Source organism: Biomphalaria glabrata, chromosome 1 (genome assembly GCF_947242115.1).
Source record: "Biomphalaria glabrata chromosome 1, xgBioGlab47.1, whole genome shotgun sequence".
NCBI classification, from domain to species: domain Eukaryota; kingdom Metazoa; phylum Mollusca; class Gastropoda; family Planorbidae; genus Biomphalaria; species Biomphalaria glabrata.
The window spans coordinates 25844335-25868193 of record NC_074711.1 but is presented as its reverse complement, the minus strand read 5'-3'; the positions used below and the strand labels follow the sequence as shown (position 1 = coordinate 25868193).

The 23859-nt window shown below is 37.7% G+C and overlaps 1 protein-coding gene and 1 long non-coding RNA gene across 3 annotated transcripts in view; one reads left to right on the top strand and one right to left on the bottom strand.

The window, feature by feature from the left end:
• LOC106054613 (homeotic protein empty spiracles-like) overlaps window positions 1–6980 on the bottom strand; it is a 28039-nt gene extending 21059 nt beyond the window's left edge. The window contains exons 1-2 of one of the 2 annotated variants that reach the window (XM_013210555.2): window positions 6516–6980; window positions 5064–6053 (exon numbers count right to left, since the gene is read on the bottom strand). In XM_013210555.2, coding sequence (XP_013066009.2) covers window positions 5064–5886 — 823 coding nt within the window. In that variant the 5' untranslated portion in view covers window positions 5887–6053; window positions 6516–6980. The remainder of the gene's footprint in view (window positions 1–5063; window positions 6054–6515) is intronic. The other variant, XM_013210556.2, reaches the window with a different exon arrangement.
• Window positions 783–16581, top strand: LOC129926402 (uncharacterized). The gene is made up of 3 exons (XR_008778064.1): window positions 783–895; window positions 13107–13246; window positions 16327–16581. It is a non-coding gene; the product is annotated as an uncharacterized LOC129926402 (long non-coding RNA).
• The last annotated feature ends 7278 nt before the right edge of the window (window positions 16582–23859 follow it).

Sequence of the window (23859 nt, the reverse complement as noted above, 5' to 3'; positions counted from 1 at the left end):
TGTTATATTTTTTTAAAATGTTACACGGTATGAGTAATTGAAAAAAAGTTCCCCTTTCAGACCTTGTGGTCTATAGGGCAGATGGTGTAAAGGTCATGTGTTTCTGTGGCCTACTGTTCACGAGGATGTCATGTGGCCAGCACAACGACCATGTCTTATTTAGCTTATTTTGTATTTTCTATACACGAAGACGTCGCATCTAGTATAAAATAGATGGACTGAAAATGTTAGTCTTTTAAGTTTGCCATTGCGTGTCATGTTGAACAAGAAGACAACACATTTTTCACAACAAAACTGATGTACACATTGTGGACTGAAAGCCTGATTGCTAGTGGAGGTTTTGTTCCCTCCAGTTCGTCTTGAAATGTGGAACTCTCTGACACAAACGTTGTACAGAAACGAAACTGTTATCTAGTCTATAGTTTATTTCTATTCTCGAAATCGAAACTAGAAGATAAAATAGTTAGATCTAGAGAGGCGCAATGAATATGGAAAGAATGTATCTAGTTATATAAGTAGGATTTGGAGATGCAATTTGATAATTTTTTAAAACCGAAAAATAATTATTTCGGCCATGTTTATAATAGACCATGCTCAAACTCGTGTCGTAAAAAGTATCTTAATTTATAAATATATAAATATATAAATTATATAATAAATCTATTTATAAATATAATATAATATATGATTATAAGGAGTTTTCTGTGTTTCTATGCTGTAACTGTCTAGCCATCAATAAGTACATGGGGGAGGAAACAAGACTTTCTATTCTCATAGAGCAGAGCTTATGTATACATTGTTTAGATCATAATCATTTAATTATTTATTACATTTACAGATTTATATGCTGTCTGTATGTATATCTAATGAAAGACGGATCTAGACTTTTATTATGGTAAGAATGGGTATAAATAAATATATAATGTCAATTTTTTAAATAGTTTTTTTAATATTTTATTTTCAAAAGGAAGTTGATATCTATCCCTTCCTACCATCTCTTCCCTGGTTTAGCAAAGCGTCTATCCTGCGTCTATCCTGCTCATTTTGTAACAGCAAGAAGCTCACTATAATAATAATAATAGTCACGCTCAGACTTGAGATATATGATGCTATAGAATGATCCTCTTGAAATATACAGGATTGTCATTTATAGATAAAATGACATCACTTTTTCCTAATGGTGTATGAATATTTTGTACAGACAGAAAAACTCAGTGGCTGCGGGTAGTAGGTGTGGGGGAGGGGGGTCTAGCATATAGTATAACGTCCACAGTGATCTAAGGAACATGAACGCCAGGTTTCATAAAGATTGTTCAAACGTTGTGGATTTTTATAACGAAAATACATACACCTTACATTCTTTAAATACATGTATTTCCTATATAACATATAGGAGTAACTTAGCCCAATAAATAAAATCCCTTTATGGTTTCACATTAGGATGTAAACAAGGTCAATTCGAAACGAATGCCGAACAAGGAGTTTACCGCTACTTGAAGTTTACCTTCGCGTGAAAGATGGACATAGTCATTCAATGTTTTTCATTTTTTTATTTTGTAATTTTAAAGAGTTATGATGGTGCATATACTAAAAGATTATTTACTATATATTTGACTGATGTATCGTAATCCCAAATAATGACAATATTTCTATATTATATTTCTTGTTAACATTTGTTTAAAAAAAAATCAAAGTGCATAAAAAATGTTTGACTGAACAAAGAAATGTAACTCTTGACTTGCTTCATCAAACACTTCGCGTTTTCAATATCTAGATCTTTATACTTATATTATATAGTACAATTTTGCTTTTCATTGTAATTATTCATCTCATAACAAAAGTCTAGTATACTAATAAATGAGTATTATGTTTTATGTGTCAGGAAAGGACATTTAGAGATCATTATTTACTTAGTAGTCACAGGGTAGCGACATAGGAACATTTTCGTATGCAAGGAACATTTTCATATGCACAAAAAGGATAATGTATGTCTCGTAGATAGAATTAATTTTTAATAAGAAATTCAGGTTGGCTTATTTTGAATATAAATTATAATTAAAAATATACAATGACATCTTTAGTTCAATGTTACAAGACACGCAAAGTTCGCTTGATAGTGTGTACCTAAAACTTAATATTACACTAGTGTGTACTGTTTAGTATAGTAGAACTTCTACCCAACAAGTTGAACCAAAACATGAGACAGTCGACTAGTGTTATGTGCTGTTGACATACATTTAGTTATGGGAGCTACCAAGTACTACACCTAGAATAATGATTTAGAACTGTCCAAAAGTTATCTTATAACGTTAAATCTTTAAATAAAGCCAACGCAAGACATTAGCGCAAAGGTAAACACATGCTATAAACGTATCCATGGGCGTAGCCAGGGGGGGGTTCTTGGGGTTCAAACCCCCCCCGAAATGAAATCCCCCCCCCCGGGGGGGGAACGGAATTAAGTGACTGATTTTTGCTTTCATTTTGTTTATTTTAGGTGAGATTTTAATACTAAATCACCACTTACCACAGCACAGCCGAGGCAGTTTTGAGTTAAAAACCCTCTACCAGGGGGTTTTGAGTTTAAATCCCCCTACCAGGCCGGGTTTTGAGATTTAAAAAACACCTATCAGGGGGTTTTGAGATACAAATCCCTCTACCAGGGGGCTTTGAGTTTAAAACCCCTACAGGGGGTTTTGAATTTTAAACCCCCTAGCAGAGGTTTTTGCAGTTAAATCCCACTCTTCTATAAAACAAAACAAAAAAAATGCAAACAACAATCCCCAAATTCCAACACCACAGTTGAGGAAGATTTTGATTTTAAAACCCCCTCCAAAATTTACGATAAACCCCATCTTCAATATAAAAAAAGCGAATTACACACTCAAAATTCTATGAGCGTAGCCAAAGGGGTTTTGAGTTTAAACCCCCCTCCCCTCCAGTTGGGGTTTGAAGCTAAAAAGTACCTCGTCAACATAAAAAAAAAAGCAAATTACACACTATAAAATCTATGAGCGTAGCCAAAGGGGTTTTGAGTTTAAATCCCCCTCCTCCAGATGGCTTTAACTTTAAAGTTTAAAACCCCTCCAGATGGTTTTGAGTTTAAAATTCACTTACAGAGCGTTTAGAGTTGAAAACCTCTCTCTTCAATATTATTTTAAAGCAAACTACAGTCACCAAATTCTATGATCGTAGCTAAAGGGGGTTTTGAATTAAAAACAAAACAAAAAAACTCCAGAGATTTCTTAGTTTAAAACCCATCAACAGATGATTTGACGAAAAAACTTTCCTTTTCGATATAAAATCTAAAGCAAAATACAGGCATGCAATTCCAAGAGCGTAGTCAAGAAAGGTTAAAAATTTCTACCAGTGGCTTGGGCTCCATTAATAAAGTGTGAATAGTCTTCTGCCGAATTTGAAAATCATTAAATGTGTCTCAACAAAGATGACTAAGACAGATTTTAGGAGTCAGTCATAGAGATCGGGTCTAAATCAAAGAAATCATATGCCGAACTGGGAGTCGAATCCTTTGTAAGGTTGTGACAGAGCGTCGCATGAGGTTTTGCGGGACATGTTCTCACACAAAATGAATTACGCAAAATAAGAGTTGCGGAAACAGTTGCCGGAAAATGCGCCGAACGGCGCGAGAGGGTCTAAGTCAGTAAGAATAGCACATTAGGTTTTTGAAATAAACTTTTTAATAGCAAGATAATGCACTGTAGATACCTCATAATATGCATTTTGTTGGCTTTCAATACCAGAAATAGTGCTCGGCGGCGGGGCTTCGCCCCGCGCTGGGGGAGCGCTGCGAACTCCCCCAGACCCCTTGCTAGCAAGGGCGGGGAATCTACAATAAACAATAAACGTCTTCCGAAAGGGTCAGAATGTAATAAAGATTAATTATGTACACACACACACACACATATATATATATATATTATATATATATATAATTTTTTTCCGCGGGGGGGGGGGGGGTCAGGGGGGAATCCCCCCCCCCCCCCAAAACCCTCCCCGAAAAAAAATCCTGGCTACGCCCATGAACGTATCTATAATACTTTTCTATTCCAATGGTCAAAATATGGACAGATCAACATGTAGACACCGTGTAGAATAATTGTGTAATACAATTAACAAATGTTGATGAAGGAAGATATATAAGGAACTCAGCTAATTACGTAACACAAGTGGTGTTGCTCGTGTGCAAAGGTACATAAATACCAGTATCTTACTCCCGAGATCCTAGATTTGAATTTGAAAGTCCTCAGCAGGATTACTGCAGAGGACCAAAATAGAGGACAGAGGACAGAGAAAGTTGATGTCACCTTATCGTTTTATTGTAATTATTACTTTTATAATTCACGTTTCTCTTTAGTTCCATGTCAATATATTGATGTGACTTTTTAAAGGAAAGAATCTTTTTTTTTTGTAGAACTATTTTAGATTTGTTTATGCAACTCTTTCGTCTGATTGTGTCAACATGTTATTAAGGTGTCTACACTCGCCCGAATACACGCTCATTTAAACAGTTAATAAGATGGTCTATTTTAAATTGCAAGAACTTATAATCAGCCCTTTGAATAGTCAGTTATTGCTTAATTCACTATATCAGTGTGTAAGACCATCAACACCAGACTCATTAATAATAGAATAAAAAAGCCTATGCGTAGGATCAGTCTTCTGTAGTCATTTTCTTAAATGAACAATGAATCTATCAATGTTTTATTTTAAGATTTATTTGTATCTTTTAAAAGATACTTGAACATTAAAAACTTTGTTTTCTGAAAACGGTTTGAGTTGCAGTTATATTTAGTTCACCTTCACAGGCAGATTTTGTTGAATTATGATGGACAGTTCCTAGTTAAATGCTTGTTTAGCAACCTTGACAACAGCAAACAAACTTACATACAAACTCATTTATCGTATTATTTTAAGTAATTTTCAAATGGGTGGGGGTGTGGAGGAAAGAGGTTAAAGAAGAGACAGATCTCTACATACGACGTATTCAAATCTAAACGATTGACCTATTCATGATATACGTTAAAGATGTAATGAAGTATACTTACTCGGATACCGTGAGTGCATGAAGCCTGGGTACCTCGCTGCCAGAAGCGGGTGAGGTTGGTGAGTCAATTCACGTGGTAGGTTATACAACAGAGGGTTGAAATGCGTGAAATGGGAAGGTACTCCAACACTTAGTGGCCCCGGTGGGCCCCCGGAGCCATGAAGCGCCCCCATGGACGCTATTGTCCTATTACACACTCTAAGAGGCTGGTAGAGTCCACTAGTGTCCAGTTGTCCGGCGTGAAAATTATTTAGAATGTGTTTGAATTCCTCCCCTGACCAAGCACTCAGTCTGTTTTCCGATTCCGGAGTTTGGGACTTCTCAGCTCGAGGGCTGGAAGGACTGTTCGAACGAGACGACAAGTGCTGTTGGTGTGGGTTCGATCCTCGGCCGTCCCTGTTGTCTCTAAACTCCCTCAGCTCTCTTTCCCTTGCCGCTTCTCTGTCTCTCAATTCCCGGATTTCTCTTAATTCCCGTTCCCGTTCTCTCATTGTCTCAATGACCAGCTCTCTTTCCCTGAGTATCTCGACTTCTCTCTCCCTCTCTCTCGATTCTCTTTCCCTCATTTCTCTCATCTCTCGCTCTCTCTGCACTTCTCTCTCCTTCTCTCTTTCCCTCTCCCTCTCACGAAGTTTCTCATCTCTGCTGGGCTCCCTGCTCAACACGGGACGGATGGGAAAGGGCCTTGGCGGCGTGATAGAGGGCGCCGGCGGGGAAGATGGCGAGCTATCGAGGTTGCCGATGAGAGACTCTATGGAGAAGCCGTGGCGTTTGGGCACGGATGGAGTGTTTGTGGTGGACATGACTGCTACCGCTGCGGTCATCCTTCAACCGACCAATTCAACAGTGAACAATGAAGTTGTAATGTATTAGTGAAGAGAAGGCTCCAGAGAAGTCATTTGTGAAATGTTTAGGTCCTTTAGTACATTGATTAGTCCACAAAAAGAACAACCCAGAAACAAAATCTATTCGCACAAAGTAGCTTTATCTCCTGAAATATAAACGAGTGTTGTATATAAATTATTTATAGTAGAGCTATAAAACTAAGTTGATAAAGCGGCATAGACTATAAAATAGGTTTAAGAATTTCATCTTAGAAATATTTGGTTGCATTGCTTTAATTTGTCAGGACAAAGAATTACGCATAGACATGTCTCAAATGTAATTACTTTTAAAACATTATATAACCATCTGTAAGTGTAATGAGAAGCTATAAATATCTAACGTTTAAAGCGGTTAAAAGTATCGTTTGCTATTAATGGTAGATTGATAGGCCTAAACAGATCAAGCAAATAGTTATGTTAACACGGATTTTAAATATTTAAAAAAAAAAATTTTAAAACATTTTTTATGTTAAATAAAAGTAAATTGTAGATCTATATGTAGCGACATTTTTTTTCCTTCATTTTATTGTCTATAATGTTCCTAAAACACAAGTTTAAATATGACCTACTTAACGACGTGAGCAGACGTATCCAATCACAAGAAATGTTACTAACGTTGTTAAACAAAGAAATGTAGTTTTTGGCCGGTTTAAGAACAGCAGTAATGGCACATTATGCAAGGCTCCAAATTTCGAAATGGCACAATGAAATAATCAAACAAAAAACTGTAGAAATTGTGTATTTTGTTTTTGTAGTTGTAAATAGCTTGCCCTCAAGTGACGTCAACAGGGCACTAGAAATTGAAACATAATAATCTCACTTGCAGCTTGTCGCGATCGCTAATGTCCAAAACACTGGGTTGGAAGAGAAGTTGTTTCTCCCTTGTCTCTCCACTGGTTATGGCCTCCCCCCTCACATCACGCGTCAACAATTAACAGTCGTACAACTGATGCAAAGAAAGTTTCAGTTTTTTTTCCCCTACCACTTTTCTGGCTTTTCTCTCTCTCTCTCTCGCTTCTCTCTTGTACTGCACCCCGGCTCCCCACCTTGTCTGTCTATCATGCCATGCCATGGTAAACCTGACGTCTTTTGCAAGGCCTTACAGGGCGGAGCTCCAGAGAGGCATCGGTCTTTCATTGGCCGCTGATTTATTTTTTCTTCTTCTGTAGGATGCGCCCGGTGTGGCGTGGCATTGATTTGTGGGAGGTCGTTAGGGAGCACCGCATGGGGGAGTCCACGTCCACAATGTCCTTGACTGCCAGGGCGGACTGGAATGAAAGCAAATATCAACGAATCACCGGTGCAGATGAAAGCAGAGTAGTCACGCGGAGCAATAAATTGCCATATTTTTTTAAAATATTTCCTTTAGCTCCATTTAGACAGACAGAATCTTCTCTCCAACAGAATCTTATCTCAAACACAACAATGTGCAAAGCTACTCTTCATTTGCTCAGTTTATTTATCTCTTTGTAGCCGCTTCGCTATTTCAAATACAAAAACTACAATTATCTTTCAATAATTATATTTCTTTTCACCATTAACCCTTTTTTTTTTTTCATTCTTTTTACTTTAACTGTTAAAAATCTTTTAAGCTTTTTTTTTTTTTTTTGTTTGGCTTAGACTGAGTAATAGAGAAAAAAAAAGTTTACCCTTTTCTGTCAGGGCTCAGGATCTAAGAAAAGAAGTTCAATTGGCTTTTCTAACAAGCGGAAACACCCCAAGAACTGAAATACAAGAGGATATAACATAGAAGGGATTGACAGGCAGATATAAACGTTTCCATATTCACTGTGTTAGACTTTATTTAGTGAGACCCAGTAATAGTAAAGAGTAGGCCTATACTTTGTGTATAATGTTCAATATATATTCCTTACAGTATTTACACTATCGTTCATCCTCAATAATAACACTAATAATTATTAATTAGTATAGCGCACGCTCAAGGTGAAACGAAAATATAACCGACATTTTTTTTTCTAATAGAGTGTACAGCAGAACAGTAGAAACTAAATTGTATCATTCATCTCATCTCTACCTGGGGTCCCGTCTGGTGCATAGGCCACGAAACACCTTCCTTCAGGCCTCTAGGTTCTGTGGGAGCCTCTCCAACTGTACCCACGTCTTGTCCCATCTGGTAGGCGTCTGCATCCGCATCTCGGTACCATGCATTTTTTGGCCGTCCCATCTTCCTGTTTCCTTTTGGTGTTCCGGGTTGGAGCTTGTGTAGTGGTGTATAAACTGGGTTCAGGAGAATCGTCCAAGTTTTTACAGGTTCCGTCAGAATGTCAACAGAGGGAATTAACTAATGAATTATTTCCCATATGAGATCTTGTGACGTGGTTAGCATTATTAGAGTCCTTTAGTTGTTTTTTTTTTAACTTATTGCAGTTGTCTAAGGTGAACTATCATATTTGGAATGAAGGAAGAGCCCTCCGCCATAATTCAATAGACTTCTTTCAAGCCAAATTTAAATTTATTTCTTTTTATATGAATAATTACAACGGCCAAATTAGAGTTTTCCCAACGAGCTAGTAATTCTTTTCCCAATGATATAGACCAACTGTAAAATATGTAGGAAAATCGTTAGAACCGTTTTCAAAATTCGTGTCCAGGTTCCACCCAGACTTTTACTTGTTAAGCCCACCCAGTTCCCATGAAGATACAAGTTGAATAGAGATATTGTAAAACACGCGTAGTCAATCCTTATACAGGTTTTGAATAGCTCGTTTTAATAATAATAGATTTTTTTTTTGGTTCCATAAAACAGTAACGAATCTAATGTAATCATTATGTACTAATAACACAAATCGCAATTAAAGCACACTTAAACATCCATGCGGAAGTTTCCAGATTTTCTCGCCGCCGCCCCCCCCCCCCCCAAGCCAACACCTAAATTTTGCGTCTTGTTAGAAATAGTTATGGACGCCATTATATTCAAAGCCTTTTTGCGTCTAGTCCCTGAGAAATGGAGACATTTTTCAACATTCTTAGCACAATGCTTCGATTACCCCCCCCCCCCCCCACGACTACTTTGTCTTTGCGGGGATATGGTGCAGGACGGTTCTAATGTCCAAACATATATCAAGCTAAAAGGCCGATTGTCAGAGTAAATGGCTGAGCCTGGGCCACATCACACGGACAAATGACATAGATCCCTCAAACTGCTCCACTCCATTTCCGCTCTTTTCCTATAAAAAGAACAGCGGCTGAGCAGGCGATGGCGGAATGCAATATGGCGATGGAAGAGTCGAAGTTAATCGGCGATTTTCGTCAATTTCCGTGAGTGATTGGTGAAGGTCGACTGAGAACGTCTTCACTTCCGGACATTACGGAGAAAATCGAGAATCTCACTGAAATAAAACATAGCATTCTTTTTCTGCTGTTTTTTTTTTTTTTCATCGGGTCAGCAATTTCTTTAGTGGTTAAAGATTAAAACATTTGAAAAGGTTTTTAGTGTTGACTCGTGATAGAAAGACTGTTGAAGTGATTTGTCCTCATTGTTTTTTTATTGTTTTAATGGAAAATTAAACGGACCATTAACATTTGAACGACGTTATTTTCAGTGCTTTCAGACAGAGAGTTCGGACACAACCTCGTAGACGAGCTCAACTTGATTTGATGAGAGGAAGAAATCTAGCACAGCTCTTGCTTCAGCCCTTAATTGTGTAGTTTTGGGATCTTTGGGTGCCTCTGAGAACACCCAGCTCTAATGGGGACCTGACATTAGTCGGGGAAAAGTTAAAAAGTTTATGATGAAAAGTTAATGAAATCTAGCATAGCTCTAGCTGTAGCCCTTAATTTAAAATACAGCTATGATGATATGTATAGTAAATTCAAATGTTTCTTCATAAATGAAAATTGGTGAAATGAGTTGGAACATTGAAGAGAAAAATGTGCATTGGTTTATGAAATGAGTTAGGACCACGGTTAAAGCAAAGGATAATAAAATGTTTGGAAAAACAAACATTGTTAACTGTTGAACTACCACAAGACAAATCAGACGGTTAAACGAAGACATTTTCAAACAGTTGGCTACGTAAAAGAACTATGGTCGTTTGGCCACCATATGTTGGGAGTACAATTGATTGATCTTTTCAAATGTCATTCTACTCGTTATTTCTACTACGTTACTATGATCAACTTTCTGGACTAAAAAACTGGACATTTTAAAGCCCTAATCATCTTTACCTATCTTTAGATGGTCCGTTAGGACACCACACATGATCCGTCTACCGTCTCTGTCCATTTCTGTCTTTTGCTTTCACTAGTGTCTTCAATTCTTTGATGTTGTTTTTTCCTCCTTTGTCTGGCTCTTTTTCCTGGTACTGTTCCCTATAGGAAAGTCTTTGCGAGCCATGATGATCTCGTGATATACTGTTCAAGTTTGAGTTTTCTGTGGTCAGCAGGTCAGCATGGGGCCGAATTACCATTGTAATCCTTTTCGACTTTCCTCATTTGAGGTGTAGTCTTTGTGAGGGATACCTAGGATCTAGAGTTCCTTTATTTCAGCATTCATTGGCATACCATGTGCTGCGGAAGTCTTGCCTTTGCGCATCACCAAGTCTGCAAGTTGTTACTCTGTCCCTACCAGACCATTTATGTTAGCCCCAAAGCGCAAGCTAGTAATTTCTTCGTCCGCCAATAAAATACTCAAAGAACATAACAAATAAAGGCAAATTTCTTATTCCATGTTCTAGGACGTATTTTAACAAGCGCTCTTTGTTACCTAGTACGATGGGATGGGTTGTCTGAGTCAGCCAGGAAAACAAAAGACTTGGTAGAGTTTCAGTCTCTAATGAGCATGCACGACTAGAATGGCACGCTCATACAGAAAGGGACACAATGATCTTAGTTTTCTTTGAAGAAACGCAGGCAATTTATAAGAGAAAATAAGACAACTTTGGCAATATGCATATAACTTCACAACTATAACAATACAACTATAACTTTACAACAATACAACAACCACCTGAAATAGTAACTCAGTTCATATATGAATCGGCAGATTTAAAATTACAAAATGATTGCGTAAATAATAGGAGAGAAAGAAGAGAAAGAGATTTTAATTTATAAGAAAGAGAAAACGGGAGAGAGAGAGTGTGAGAAAAAGAGAGAGAGAGATAAAGAGAAAGAGTGAGAGAGATAGAATAAAAAAAGAGAAAAAAGGAGAGAGAGAGAGTGAGAGAGAAAGAGAAGAAAGAAAACTCGGCTGGGTGAGAACGAGAGGGGATAAAGGGAAGAAGTTTGTCCGGACAAATGTGATACTGGACTCAACGAATTAAAAGAAAGTCCTTAAGCCCCCGCTACCTGGCCCTGCAATGATCTCACGTGTCACGTTTCACGCGGGGGGAACACTAACAAACAGCCTATCAACTTCAGTAACACCAGCAATCAAGCAACAATGGACGCTAGGAACGTCCTTATTAAATATGATAAATATTTACCCTCGTCCACTGTCCACTGGACCTGGGAGAGGGAAAGGGGAGGGGGGAGTTTCGACGTGGGAGGATGTGTGCTCATTGTAAGAAACCCAGTGTGTGTGTGTGTGTGTGTGTGAGAATGTGTGTGTGTGTGAAATCTCTGGGGAGATAACGAAGCTGTTTGGCCCAACCAGATTCATCATTTATCAAACTCAGAGCCAAAATTACTGGGTCATTTGCTATAAGTAAGTGGACAACATCTGACCTGTCAGGACAGCTAATTGCTCTGGTGATCGCTCTATTCATTTCCAGAAAAGAAAGAACAAAAATGAATGATGGGAAGAGACTTTTGGGCAAGGTGGGCAACAAGGCGGGCAACAGGGTGGGCAAAGAAAGAAGAAATTCCTGGAACAGAATCTCATCGCTCACACCGCTGTAGAAAGATGTCATGGCCGAGCACAGAAAATCCGTTTCAGTCTTGAACTAACTACGTTAGATAATCAGCAGAAATGACGAGTCCAACTGCAAGTGAACGAATACGCTGGCCAGATTTTAGTGATTGTTTGCACCACAGACCCATATATAGGTCGGTCGTTTGCACCTTTGCGAGTGTAGTTTTCTTAGTAGAAATACCAAAGCGAAACTTCGTATCTATGTCGAAGTTAAATGGTTGCTTAACAACATACATACCAGCGATCTTGTTCACCAAATGAAATTGTATAAGATTAGGATCTTGTCGATCTTTGGAACGAAAGAGCGACTACATTTTCGTGATGTAGTTCTCTATTGTAGTCTACTATACTAGTATAATATGGTGTACCAAAGTGTACTAGCGAAGTCTACTAATGTATTAAATTGTAGTACCAAAGACTGCGTCATTATTGAAGTACCTCTATATGTATTTTACACTAGGACAACAGTTGTCTCTCCTGTTTTATATTGCCATATCACATTATGTTATTTTTCTTTCCTCTCTCATACATGTATGAATGTCTAACAAATTATTATTACCAAGTATTTTTTGTGTCTAAATAGAAAACTTGCTGGCACATCCGCATGTACAAAAGACTTATGACAATAGCTATAATCTCTGAATAATAGGAGGACAACTCTAATGCATATGTATTAAATGTATACAAAAGAATTCGGTTATCAGCCCCCGGATACTATTTAAAAGTGTGACAATAACATTTGGCACTGTAGGCTACCATGACTTCAATAAGCGACATGTCAAGGCCTGGCTTTCTTAGCTCTTAATCCCCAAATAATAATATTAATAATAATACATTTTAAAAAAAAGCAAATAATTATTTAGAAAATTGGACAAAGGTGTCAACAAAAGTTTTATATTTAATAGAAATTAAAATACACATCATGCATTGATCACTTCTGACAGAGCAATAAGAGGAGAGGGGAGGTGCATGTGTGTGTGGAGGGGTGGAGTGGAGTATAAGATAAGACTTTGAATTCATCAAATTTAAAAATTGTCATTGGTTGGATGTCACAAAATGGCGATACATTCAAAGTTCTACCTGCCTCGTTCTGGCTCACGCCTTCATTTCTTTTTAATTCTAAGAGTGCTGCAATGAAATATACATCCTGATAAGTCAGTGCAGATGTTGGGGGGAGCTGGGAGGGTGATATTTCTTAATTCACCTACAACAGAAATAGATTATTTAACATCTAGTCTCACTTGGCTTCCGAGTTTTATTTACACAATTTTTAATTATGACTTTCCAGTGGATCCGACCATGACCTTTGCGACTTCCAAGGGAAAATATTGTGAATAAGATTGAAAACAGTGAAGTAAAAATATCAAAGTTTAGAAAGGAAATTGTGCTGTGGCTGCTTCAACATTCACAGAAAGTGATGCACAGGAAGTGAGTGATATGTTTGTTTCATGCTCATAGAGACTGATGTGGCTGTTTCATTGCTCAAAGACTGATGTGGCTGTTTCATCGTTCAGAGACTGATGTGGCTGTTTCATTGTTCAGAGACTGATGTGGCTGTTTCATTGTTCAGAGACTGATGTGGCTGTTTCATTGTTCAGAGACTGATGTGGCTGTTTCGTTGTTCAGAGACTGATGTGGCTGTTTCATTGTTCACAGACTGATGTGGCTGTTTCATTGTTCAGAGACTGATGTGGCTGTTTCATTGTTCAGATACTGATGTGACTGTTTCATTGTTAAAAGACTGGCGTGGCTCTTTCATTGTTCAGAGACTAATGTGGCTATTTCGTTGTTCAGAGCCTGATATGGCTGTTTCATTGTTCAAAGACTGATGTGGCTGTTTCGTTGTTCAAAGACTGGCGTGGCTGTTTCATTGTTCAGAGACTGATGTGGCTGTTTCATTGTTCAGAGACTGATGTGGCTGTTTCATTGTTCAGAGACTGATGTGGCTGTTTCATTGTTCAGATACTGATGTGACTGTTTCATTGTTAAAAGACTGGCGTGGCTCTTTCATTGTTCAGAGACTGATGTGGCTATTTCGTTGTTCAGAGCCTGATATGGCTGTTTCATTGTTCAAAGACTGATGTGGCTGTTTCGTTGTTCAGAGACTGATGTGGCTGTTTCGTTGTTCAGAGACTGAGGTGGCTGTTTCGTTGTTCAGAGACTGATGTGGCTGTTTCATTGTTCAGAGACTGATGTGGCTGTTTCATTGTTCAAAGACTGATGTGGCTGTTTCATTGTTCAGAGACTGATGTGGCTGTTTCGTTGTTCAGAGACTCATTTGGCTTTTTCATTGTTCAGAGACGGATGTGGCTGTTTTGTTGTTCAGAGACTGATGTGGCTGTTTTATTGTTCAGAGACTTATGTGGCTGTTTCATTGTTCAGAGACTGATGTGACTGTTTCATTGTTCAGAGACTGGCGTGGCTATTTCGTTGTTCAGAGACTGATGTGGTTATTTCGATGTTCAGAGCCTGATATGGCTGTTTCATTGTTCAGAGACTGATGTAGCTGTTTCATTGTTCAGATACTGATGTGACTGTTTCATTGTTAAAAGACTGGCGTGGCTCTTTCATTGTTCAGAGACTGATGTGGCTATTTCGTTGTTCAGAGCCTGATATGTCTGTTTCATTGTTCAGAAACTGATGTAGCTGTTTCATTGTTCAGAGACTGATGTGGCTGTTTCATTGTTCACAGACTGATGTGGCTGTTTCATTGTTCAGAGACTGAGGTGGCTGTTTCGTTGTTCAGAGACTGATGTGGCTGTTTCATTGTTCAGAGACTGATGTGGCTGTTTCATTGTTTAGAGACTGATGTGGCTGTTTCATTGTTCAGAGACTGATGTGGCTGTTTTGTTGTTCAGAGACTGATGTGGCTGTTTTATTGTTCAGAGACTTATGTGGCTGTTTCATTGTTCAGAGACTGATGTGACTGTTTCATTGTTCAGAGACTGGCGTGGCTATTTCGTTGTTCAGAGACTGATATGGCTGTTTCATTGTTCAAAGACTGATGTGGCTGTTTCGTTGTTCAGAGACTGATGTGGCTGTTTCGTTGTTCAGAGACTGAGGTGGCTGTTTCGTTGTTCAGAGACTGATGTGGCTGTTTCATTGTTCAGAGACTGATGTGGCTGTTTCATTGTTCAAAGACTGATGTGGCTGTTTCATTGTTCAGAGACTGATGTGGCTGTTTCGTTGTTCAGAGACTGATTTGGCTTTTTCATTGTTCAGAGACGGATGTGGCTGTTTTGTTGTTCAGAGACTGATGTGGCTGTTTTATTGTTCAGAGACTTATGTGGCTGTTTCATTGTTCAGAGACTGATGTGACTGTTTCATTGTTCAGAGACTGGCGTGGCTATTTCGTTGTTCAGAGACTGATGTGGTTATTTCGATGTTCAGAGCCTGATATGGCTGTTTCATTGTTCAGAGACTGATGTAGCTGTTTCATTGTTCAGATACTGATGTGACTGTTTCATTGTTAAAAGACTGGCGTGGCTCTTTCATTGTTCAGAGACTGATGTGGCTATTTCGTTTTTCAGAGCCTGATATGTCTGTTTCATTGTTCAGAGACTGATGTAGCTGTTTCATTGTTCAGAGACTGATGTGGCTGTTTCATTGTTCACAGACTGATGTGGCTGTTTCATTGTTCAGAGACTGAGGTGGCTGTTTTGTTGTTCAGAGACTGATGTGGCTGTTTCATTGTTCAGAGACTGATGTGGCTGTTTCATTGTTCAGAGACTGATGTGGCTGTTTCATTGTTCAGAGACTGATATGGCAATTTCATTGTTCAAAGACTGGTGTGTCTGTTTCATTGTTCAAAGACTGATGTGGCTGTTTCATTGTTCAAAGACTGATGTGGCTGTTTCATTGTTCACAGAAAGTGACGTGGCTTAGAGTTTGTAGTATCGTGTCTATTAGTTTGTAATATTTATATCTACCTGTTGTTATTGCAAGAGGGTGTTGCCGAGTCAAAGATCCGTAGTTCGCACCATGTTCAGACTTGCTTTTTATTTTCTACATTAAATTCAACAATACTTTCATTTAAATTTTGATCTTCTAATTCTGCTGTTATATTTGTCCCAGGAATAAATTATTCCACGTTTTAGTTCTTCAAACCGCCTTTAGATCTAAGCTTCACACTTGTAGACTACAAATAATGTCAGAGGTTGCGAAAGTGTAACTTGAACGCAAATCTTAATGGTGTAGAAATGTGTGTTTAGATTTTGGGTGTAGTAAGGATGATGCTAGTTGATGCTAGTGATTGATTCAGGAGTGTCAGTTAGAAACAGATGGGTGGTGGGAGAACTAGAGGCGTCCCCCCCCCCCACACCAACTCAACGCACACCACGTACCGGAGAAAAAGTGGATGCACTTTTGTGAAGAAACAACACACTACCTTCCTAAAATCAAAAGTAAAACAAGGTTACAAAGACACTTTGTGTGGAAACACAAACTCAAAATCGGCCCCCTAAGGGGTCCACCCATGCAGATAAAAAGGCAGGTATCAATATTTTCAGAAAGATCATCAGAATTAAATTCTATCAAAGACAAATGACAGAGAAGAATGGAGAAAGAAGGTTGACAGATCTTGTGCGGTCCAGCACACCAAAGGATATGTGAAAGTGAATTAAATGAGAACCTGGCCTAAATCATGTCTTATGATGAGTATCTAATTGTTCTAATTGTTTTGTAAAGGGTCAATCTCTTATTCAAATTCTCAAGAAAAGAAAAAAAAACATTTTCGAATAAAAAAAAATTCCTTTATTTAGTGTTCTTCCTGGTATGTTTGCTAGTGCAGTTCACGAGATAATATGAAAACCTACTTATTAATTGTTGTTGTAAATTATGTCCGACTTATATGCATACAAAATAGTTTTTTTTTTCTCTTAAAAAAACTTTTTTTTGTGTGTAAACGTAGTAGTCAGTAGAACAGTACTTACATAACGCAGCAATACAAATGTAAAAAAAAACAAAACAACATTTAACATAAAGTCTAAAACCATTTGCATAAATGTGTTAAAAATGTGGTAAATAATCATCTCCCTTACTAAAGAGCCTCGCGTGTTTACTACTATTAATAAACTTTGTATGGACTAAAATATGATGTCAGATTTTCACTATCTTTTCTAGTTTACGAGATCTAAACTGGACGGACGGACAGACATTTCACACAAAACTAATAGCGTCTTTTCCCCTTTCGGGGTCCGCTAAAAATCAGTGTGTGCATTGGGCAGGGGTCTAATTTGAAACTGTGGAACACTACTCAAGAAGTCAATAATCATGTGTAAATATAGAAGGCAGTGGGGAATACCAGGTTAGACTTCTTCCTTAATCACACTTCCCCATACCGTACTACCGCTAAAAGAAAAAAGCTCTCACCACTCCAAAGATACGCCTTCAATGTAAATTGAGATATTTTCAAAGAAAAGTATTTTCATTTTTAATATTTATATTCTAAAATAATAATTCTACTGAAATTCATTAACTATATAATTATCTTATCAATATCTTATCATTATCTTATCAATATCTTACCATTATCTTATCAATATCTTATCATCTTATCAATATCTTATCACCTTATCAGTATCTTATCTTTATCATTACTTTACTGAGAAATCTAAATGGAAGCAGCTCAACCAAATGATTACATTCAAACTTCCTCCAAGAGACCCGAGAACGGATGCTACAGATAAACTTGTAACTGAAAACAAGAAAAAAAGCAAAAAGGTCAGACCATGAATAGACTACTGGGGACAAGAACGGTAGGAGGACATAGCGAGGAATAAATCTGTCTTCATTGGGACCAATTTATCAAGGCGCTCAAACTCTTTGTGTATAAAGCGAACGTTTTATAGCGAACGAAATAGCGGACAATAGCTGCTTATTTACAAATAATTTACTGCCTCGGACGCCTTAGCCGATTAACCCATCTCTCCGGCTTCCCCCCCCCCCCCTTTCCAACCTCCACAATCTTTTGATTCCCATCCGTAGCCCCCCGCTAAAGAAAAAAAAAAAAGGAAGGCGCCGTTCCCGAGGTCACCCGCTCATTAACTTCCAACAACTCCCTTGAATGACAGGCAAATTGGTGTTGCCACACCCTGCCCAATTGGTGACCCATCAACCATACCGAGGCTCCCTCCCTAGCTAATAATAATAAAATAACCTCCCCCCAACAAAGCTGTTCAATGAACGGTTGAATGGTTAAAGATTAGTTGGTGAATCTGTGAACTGCTACTGATTTCAGACACCCTCCTTTATTTTTTTATTCCATCTTTTTTTTCCTCCCATTCTAAGATTTTATTATCAAACAATGATTAAAGTCCCACACACGCAGACATAGAGACAGAGGCGCAACGTTTTGTGGCCTTATGTTCTGTCTAGCGCGGGAAGAATGGCTCACCTCTAAAGAAACTTTTTTGGACTGCTAATCTCTGAAGTCTGCGGAAATCAATATTATTTACTTCCGGTTCATTCGAAATGTGAATATGTTTAACTTGAACGTGACAACGATACGAATTAGTTTAAAAATGAAGACTTGGGCGAGGGGGCGGTCTATATTTTTTAAAGAATGGGAGAGGGAGGAGTTTATGTTTTGTCAGGAACTCAATGTTTCTCTTTGTTTGATGATGTCCACACTTATTCGGAAATTAAATACTCGGGACTTCCAATATTTTTCATAAAGCTTATTAAACTAGTTCCGTCTGTCTCACTGGTACAACTTTTGTACGCGTTTTTTTCTCCCACTTCCCATTCTTGGATCAAGTTAAAATTTTGCATAATTATTCATAGTTGATGATCATACACGAATCAATCAAAAAATTAAACAATTAGTTAACCAGTTAGCGGTAAATAGTTGTTTCATTGTTAAAAAGGGAGCTAAACCTTAAAGTATTGAGAGATTTGATAGTGATTTTAGCTGTTCTTCCCCTAGATAAGCTTTGTTTTTTTAAGTATTTTTTTTCTATTTTGCTTCTTTATGATCTGGTTTTACTCGGGCTGGAAGTTTTACTTTACACCAATAAGTATTCATATAAAACATATCAATTCATATTTTATCATCCAATAAAATAATCCAATAGAAATATAGTGTCTTACCTTTTGCATGGGGGCGACATTATGCAGAAATACACTATTGTCAGGTATTAATTTTAAAAAAATACAATATACTTGTTATTTACTCTAAGTCCCAAAAGATAGGGCATACGGCTTTAATTAAGGGTAAATGAAAAACAAGATCCAATAATTAATGAAGTGATCTTTCTGAAATTTGAATTAAATTTGTCAAACAGCAAGTGTAGATGTGCGAAATTTAAATTCGATTGGATAATTAAAAGTTGTCTCATACAAAATTATTACGCATAAATACCTGAGTTAATAGAAAGAATTGAGAAACATAAAAAAAAATAATCTAAACAAACAGAAAGAGAATGTGTTGGTAAGGGTGATAATTAGTAGACCTACGAAGTATGGGTCACGGTTACATTAATGGTAATGAAATTATTTTGCCTTCTGAACACAAGATTTACCATTACTTTAAACACTTAAACATATCGTTGAACTATTTAGCAAAGATAGTTTATATTTTATCACAAACTCTAAGGTGGCCTCCCTAGACCTGCTGTTTGGTAAATAAAAGCATATAAAGAGAGTAGGCAGGTTACGAACTCAATGTTGAAATTCCATTACAGCCGCGTTTTCTTTTCTACTCTTTATATTAGTAGTGACTAATTGTAGCAATCATTGTTAATATAAGGAACTTACCGTACTTTTAAGTTGACAAAAGGTTGTATGAAAATTTAATGAATGAATATCAGAAACTATGAACATAAGCTATCAATGACCACTATCTTCTATTCCTCCATGAAAATGTTCATTGAAAGAGTGATCCTAACCACGAGGTCCTGCTTGTGGTATGACCGAACACTCTAGCATGATCATTGGAAGAGCTTGTACACGTCCACAAAGAGATTGACACATTGAAAGAGCTACACTGTGTATGGTGTAAAACTATTAAATAACTTGAAAAACTGCTTAACTGTTGTTGACGGTGGTTGACTTGTAGCACCAAACTTATGGTAGACAACTCAACTGCTGGTAGACAACCCAACTGCTGGTAGACAACTCAACTTCTGGTAGACAACCCAACTGCTGGTAGACAACCCAACTGCTGGTAGACAACCCAACTGCTGGTAGACAACCCAACTTCTGGTAGACAACTCAACTTCTGGTAGACAACTCAACTGCTGGTAGACAACTCAACTACTGGTAGACAACCCAACTGCTGGTAGACAACCCAACTGCTGGTAGACAACTCAACTGCTGGTAGACAACTCAACTGCTGGTAGACAACTCAACTGCTGGTAGACAACCCAACTGGTGGTAGACAACCCAACTGCTGCTAGACAACTCAACTGCTGGTAGACAACTCAACTGCTGATAGACAACTCAACTGCTGGTAGACAACCCAACTACTGGTAGACAACCCAACTGCTGGTAGACAACTAGACTTCTGGTAGACAACTCAACTGCTGGTAGACAACCCAACTGCTGGTAGACAACCCAACTGCTGGTAGACAAATCAACTGCTGGTAGACAACCCAACTGATGGTAGACAACCCAACTGATGGTAGACAACCCAACTGCTGGTAGACAACTCAACTGCTGTATCTTAGCTTATACAACTTGAAATACCTTGAATCACGTCTTTGTGAACACAACTCAATAGACATTTGATTGCAATAGAGACTCTAGACAAATGTAACTTGAGATAAAATGAAGCAAATGTAATAGACTTTAGTCATTGTCACGGATGAATCTGTGTATGTAATGTATGTATAATCTATTTTTACACTCTGCGCGAATGACCGGAAGTGTGTTTTGTTGTCAGAGAGTGGTTAGACAGAGTCCAGCTAGTGTGTGGTATGCAGTAAGTTAAAGGTTCTGTGTTTGATCTAGTGGTTGAATTGTTTTATTTCGTTAACTAGAACTGAACCAGGGACACATAGAGACGTAGCGAGACCGAAGGTAGATTCTATTGAGTTATAAGTAAAGTTATATAATAGGAAAGCTGTGATATATTTGGAGGCTCGTCTATCTAGTTACTTGACTTAGTCTTGGAAGACATTAGGCAGAACTGCGGTTCGCCATTGTGAAAAGGTCAAGGACCAAGAAGGCCGTGAAGTGTGTGCGCTCACGTGCATCGGCGGGAAAAAAACCATTAAAGTCAATCAGCCGAGATGAAACTAGGTCAAACACAGTGACAAAGTAATTTGTTTTGTTTATATTTGATGCATATTTGGCTAGATTTGAAGTGCATGCCTAAGCTACAGAAATACCTAAAACTCAGTGGGTAAGTCATCTTTACACATTCATCCGTGACAGTAATAATATAAAATAATGTTTTGAGCAAAATCTAACTCACTACAAAAACACGTCTCTTCACTCTGGCAATCTGGAGTCGTCTGTCCTACCTAAGACCGCTGACAACAATGCCGCTTATTATTCACACCCAATCGCTAACCTCTTCCCACCGTCACCATAGAAACATACACACAGTCCATAACACTGGTACATCTTGATTTAAAGATCTTTATAATGTGCAAATAAAAGATATTCTTTTTTTTTCTTTTAGCAAAATATTTTTGTACTAAGCCATTAGGAAACAGTCGAAATAAGTAATATGTATTTGGATATGCATATTATTTTGACAGCTAAACTATCTATAGAAATGTTACCCAAAAAAAAATTATAATTTTTTATTTCGATTTATTGATGCCCTGTAATTTATTAGTCCAGACTTTAGACATGTATGTCTTCTAAATGTTGTTTTTATAAAATCAATGGCATGTGTAAAAGTGAGAGTTTCTAATACTTAGCGTTGGATTGTGTGTGTGTGTGTGTATTATATTCATGTGTACAACGTCCGTATAGCAGTTATTGATCAGTAAGCTGACTGTACAAGCTAACCAAAAAACTTTGCGGTCACTGGAGTCCATCGGACATTGCGAGTAAATTGTTTGGCCCAGTGGTGTAGAGATACCTCGATGTTTATTAGCTCTTTCAGATAGGACATTCCTCAACGATGAAATTAAAATGACCACCATTATACCCCACCCAGAAAAAAGAACCTTGTCCAATGTCACTTAAAAATATTTCTCTTATAAGACTTCTCCATTTTCCAAGCCGGCATCTGTCCAAACATTAAGTGCCTGCATCAAACTCTTTATACACTAAGCGTCTATTACAACTCTTTACAAACTGAGTGTCTGTATTAACTCTTTATACACTAAGCGTCTATTACAACTCTTTACTAACTGAGTGTCTGTATTAACTCTTTATACACTAAGCGTCTATTTCAACTCTTTACAAACTGAGTGTCTGTATTAACTCTTTATACACTAAGCGTCTATTTCAACTCTTTACAAACTGAGTGTCTGTATTTACTCTTTATACACTAAGCGTCTATTTCAACTCTTTACAAACTGAGTGTATGTATTAACTCTTTATACACTAAGCGTCTATTACAACTCTTTACAAACTGAGTGTCTGTATTAACTCTTTATACACTAAGCGTCTATTACAACTCTTTACAAACTGAGTGTCTGTATTAACTCTTTATACACTAAGCGTCTATTACAACTCTTTACAAACTGAGTGTCTGTATTAACTCTTTATACACTAAGCGTCTATTACAACTCTTTACAAACTGAGTGTCTGTATTAACTCTTCATAAACAAAGAGTCAGTATCAACTTTTTATAGAGCAAATGTCTACATCAATTCTTCATACACTAAGTGTCTGCATCAATTCTTCATACACTAAGTGTCTGCATCAATTCTTCATACACTAAGTGTCTGCATCAATTCTTCATACACTAAGTGTCTGCATCAATTCTTCATACACTAAGTGTCTGCATCAACACTTAATGTTCTTGATTGTCTTCTTATAGCTCACACAAATGTTTCAAGTAATGTGTGACTGTGCAGTACTAACCGTTTGGTTGTCTAAGATGACTTGAGTTCAAACCGTTTGGTTGTCTAAGATGACTTGAGTTCAAACCGTTTGGTTGTTTAAGATGACTTGAGTTCAAACCGTTTGGTTGTCTAAGATGACTTGAGTTCAAACCGTTTGGTTGTCTAAGTTGACTTGAGTTCAAATCCCAACAGTATCGGTATAAAATCTGACAACAATTTGGTATACTATTTAGAAGTATATTCACGCTAAAATATTGCCCACTCACTCAGCCCAAGGAAAACAAATACATTATTATGAGCTCCAATCTGTGACTTCGTGTTGCCAATTCGTATCTCCTCTACATCCAATATATTACCCCAAAGAAATGTATCCCTGCCTGGTGTTCCGACTCCCTCCTTCGCTTTAAACCATTTCATTTCTCCGCGATCTTAACCAGAACATAATTTATTATCTGCTTTCAGCCTCTCGATAACAAAGTGTCTAGAGAGGAAATAAAAACAAGCTATCTACACCCAACTCTAAACCCAAGCTATCTACAACTAACTCTTAACCCAAGCTATCTACACCCAACTCTAAACCCAAGCTATCTACAACTAACTCTTAACCCAAGCAATCTACAACTAACTCTAAACCCAAGCTATCTACACCCAACTCTAAACCCAAGCTATCTACAACTAACTCTTAACCCAAGCTATCTACACCCAACTCTAAACCCAAGCTATCTACAACTAACTCTTAACCCAAGCAATCTACAACTAACTCTAAACCCAAGCTATCTACACCCAACACTAAACCCATGATGAAACAGGCCGGTAAGGTAAAAAAAAAAACAGTCTTAATTTCAATAAGACGAACCAACGTATCCCAGAGTCCTCCACACACAATAAAGACGGATTTAAGCAGACTTAAAAAGAAATAAATTTAGGGACAAAAGAGAGAGAGAGAGAGAAGGAAAGAAAAACAAAACCTCCCAACGGATTGCCCTATCAAGTTCGTGTATCGCCCCATCCCCACGTCAGTTTCCGAGCGCCTTATCGATGTAATTAATGCCTATTACCTTCTGAATGTAATTT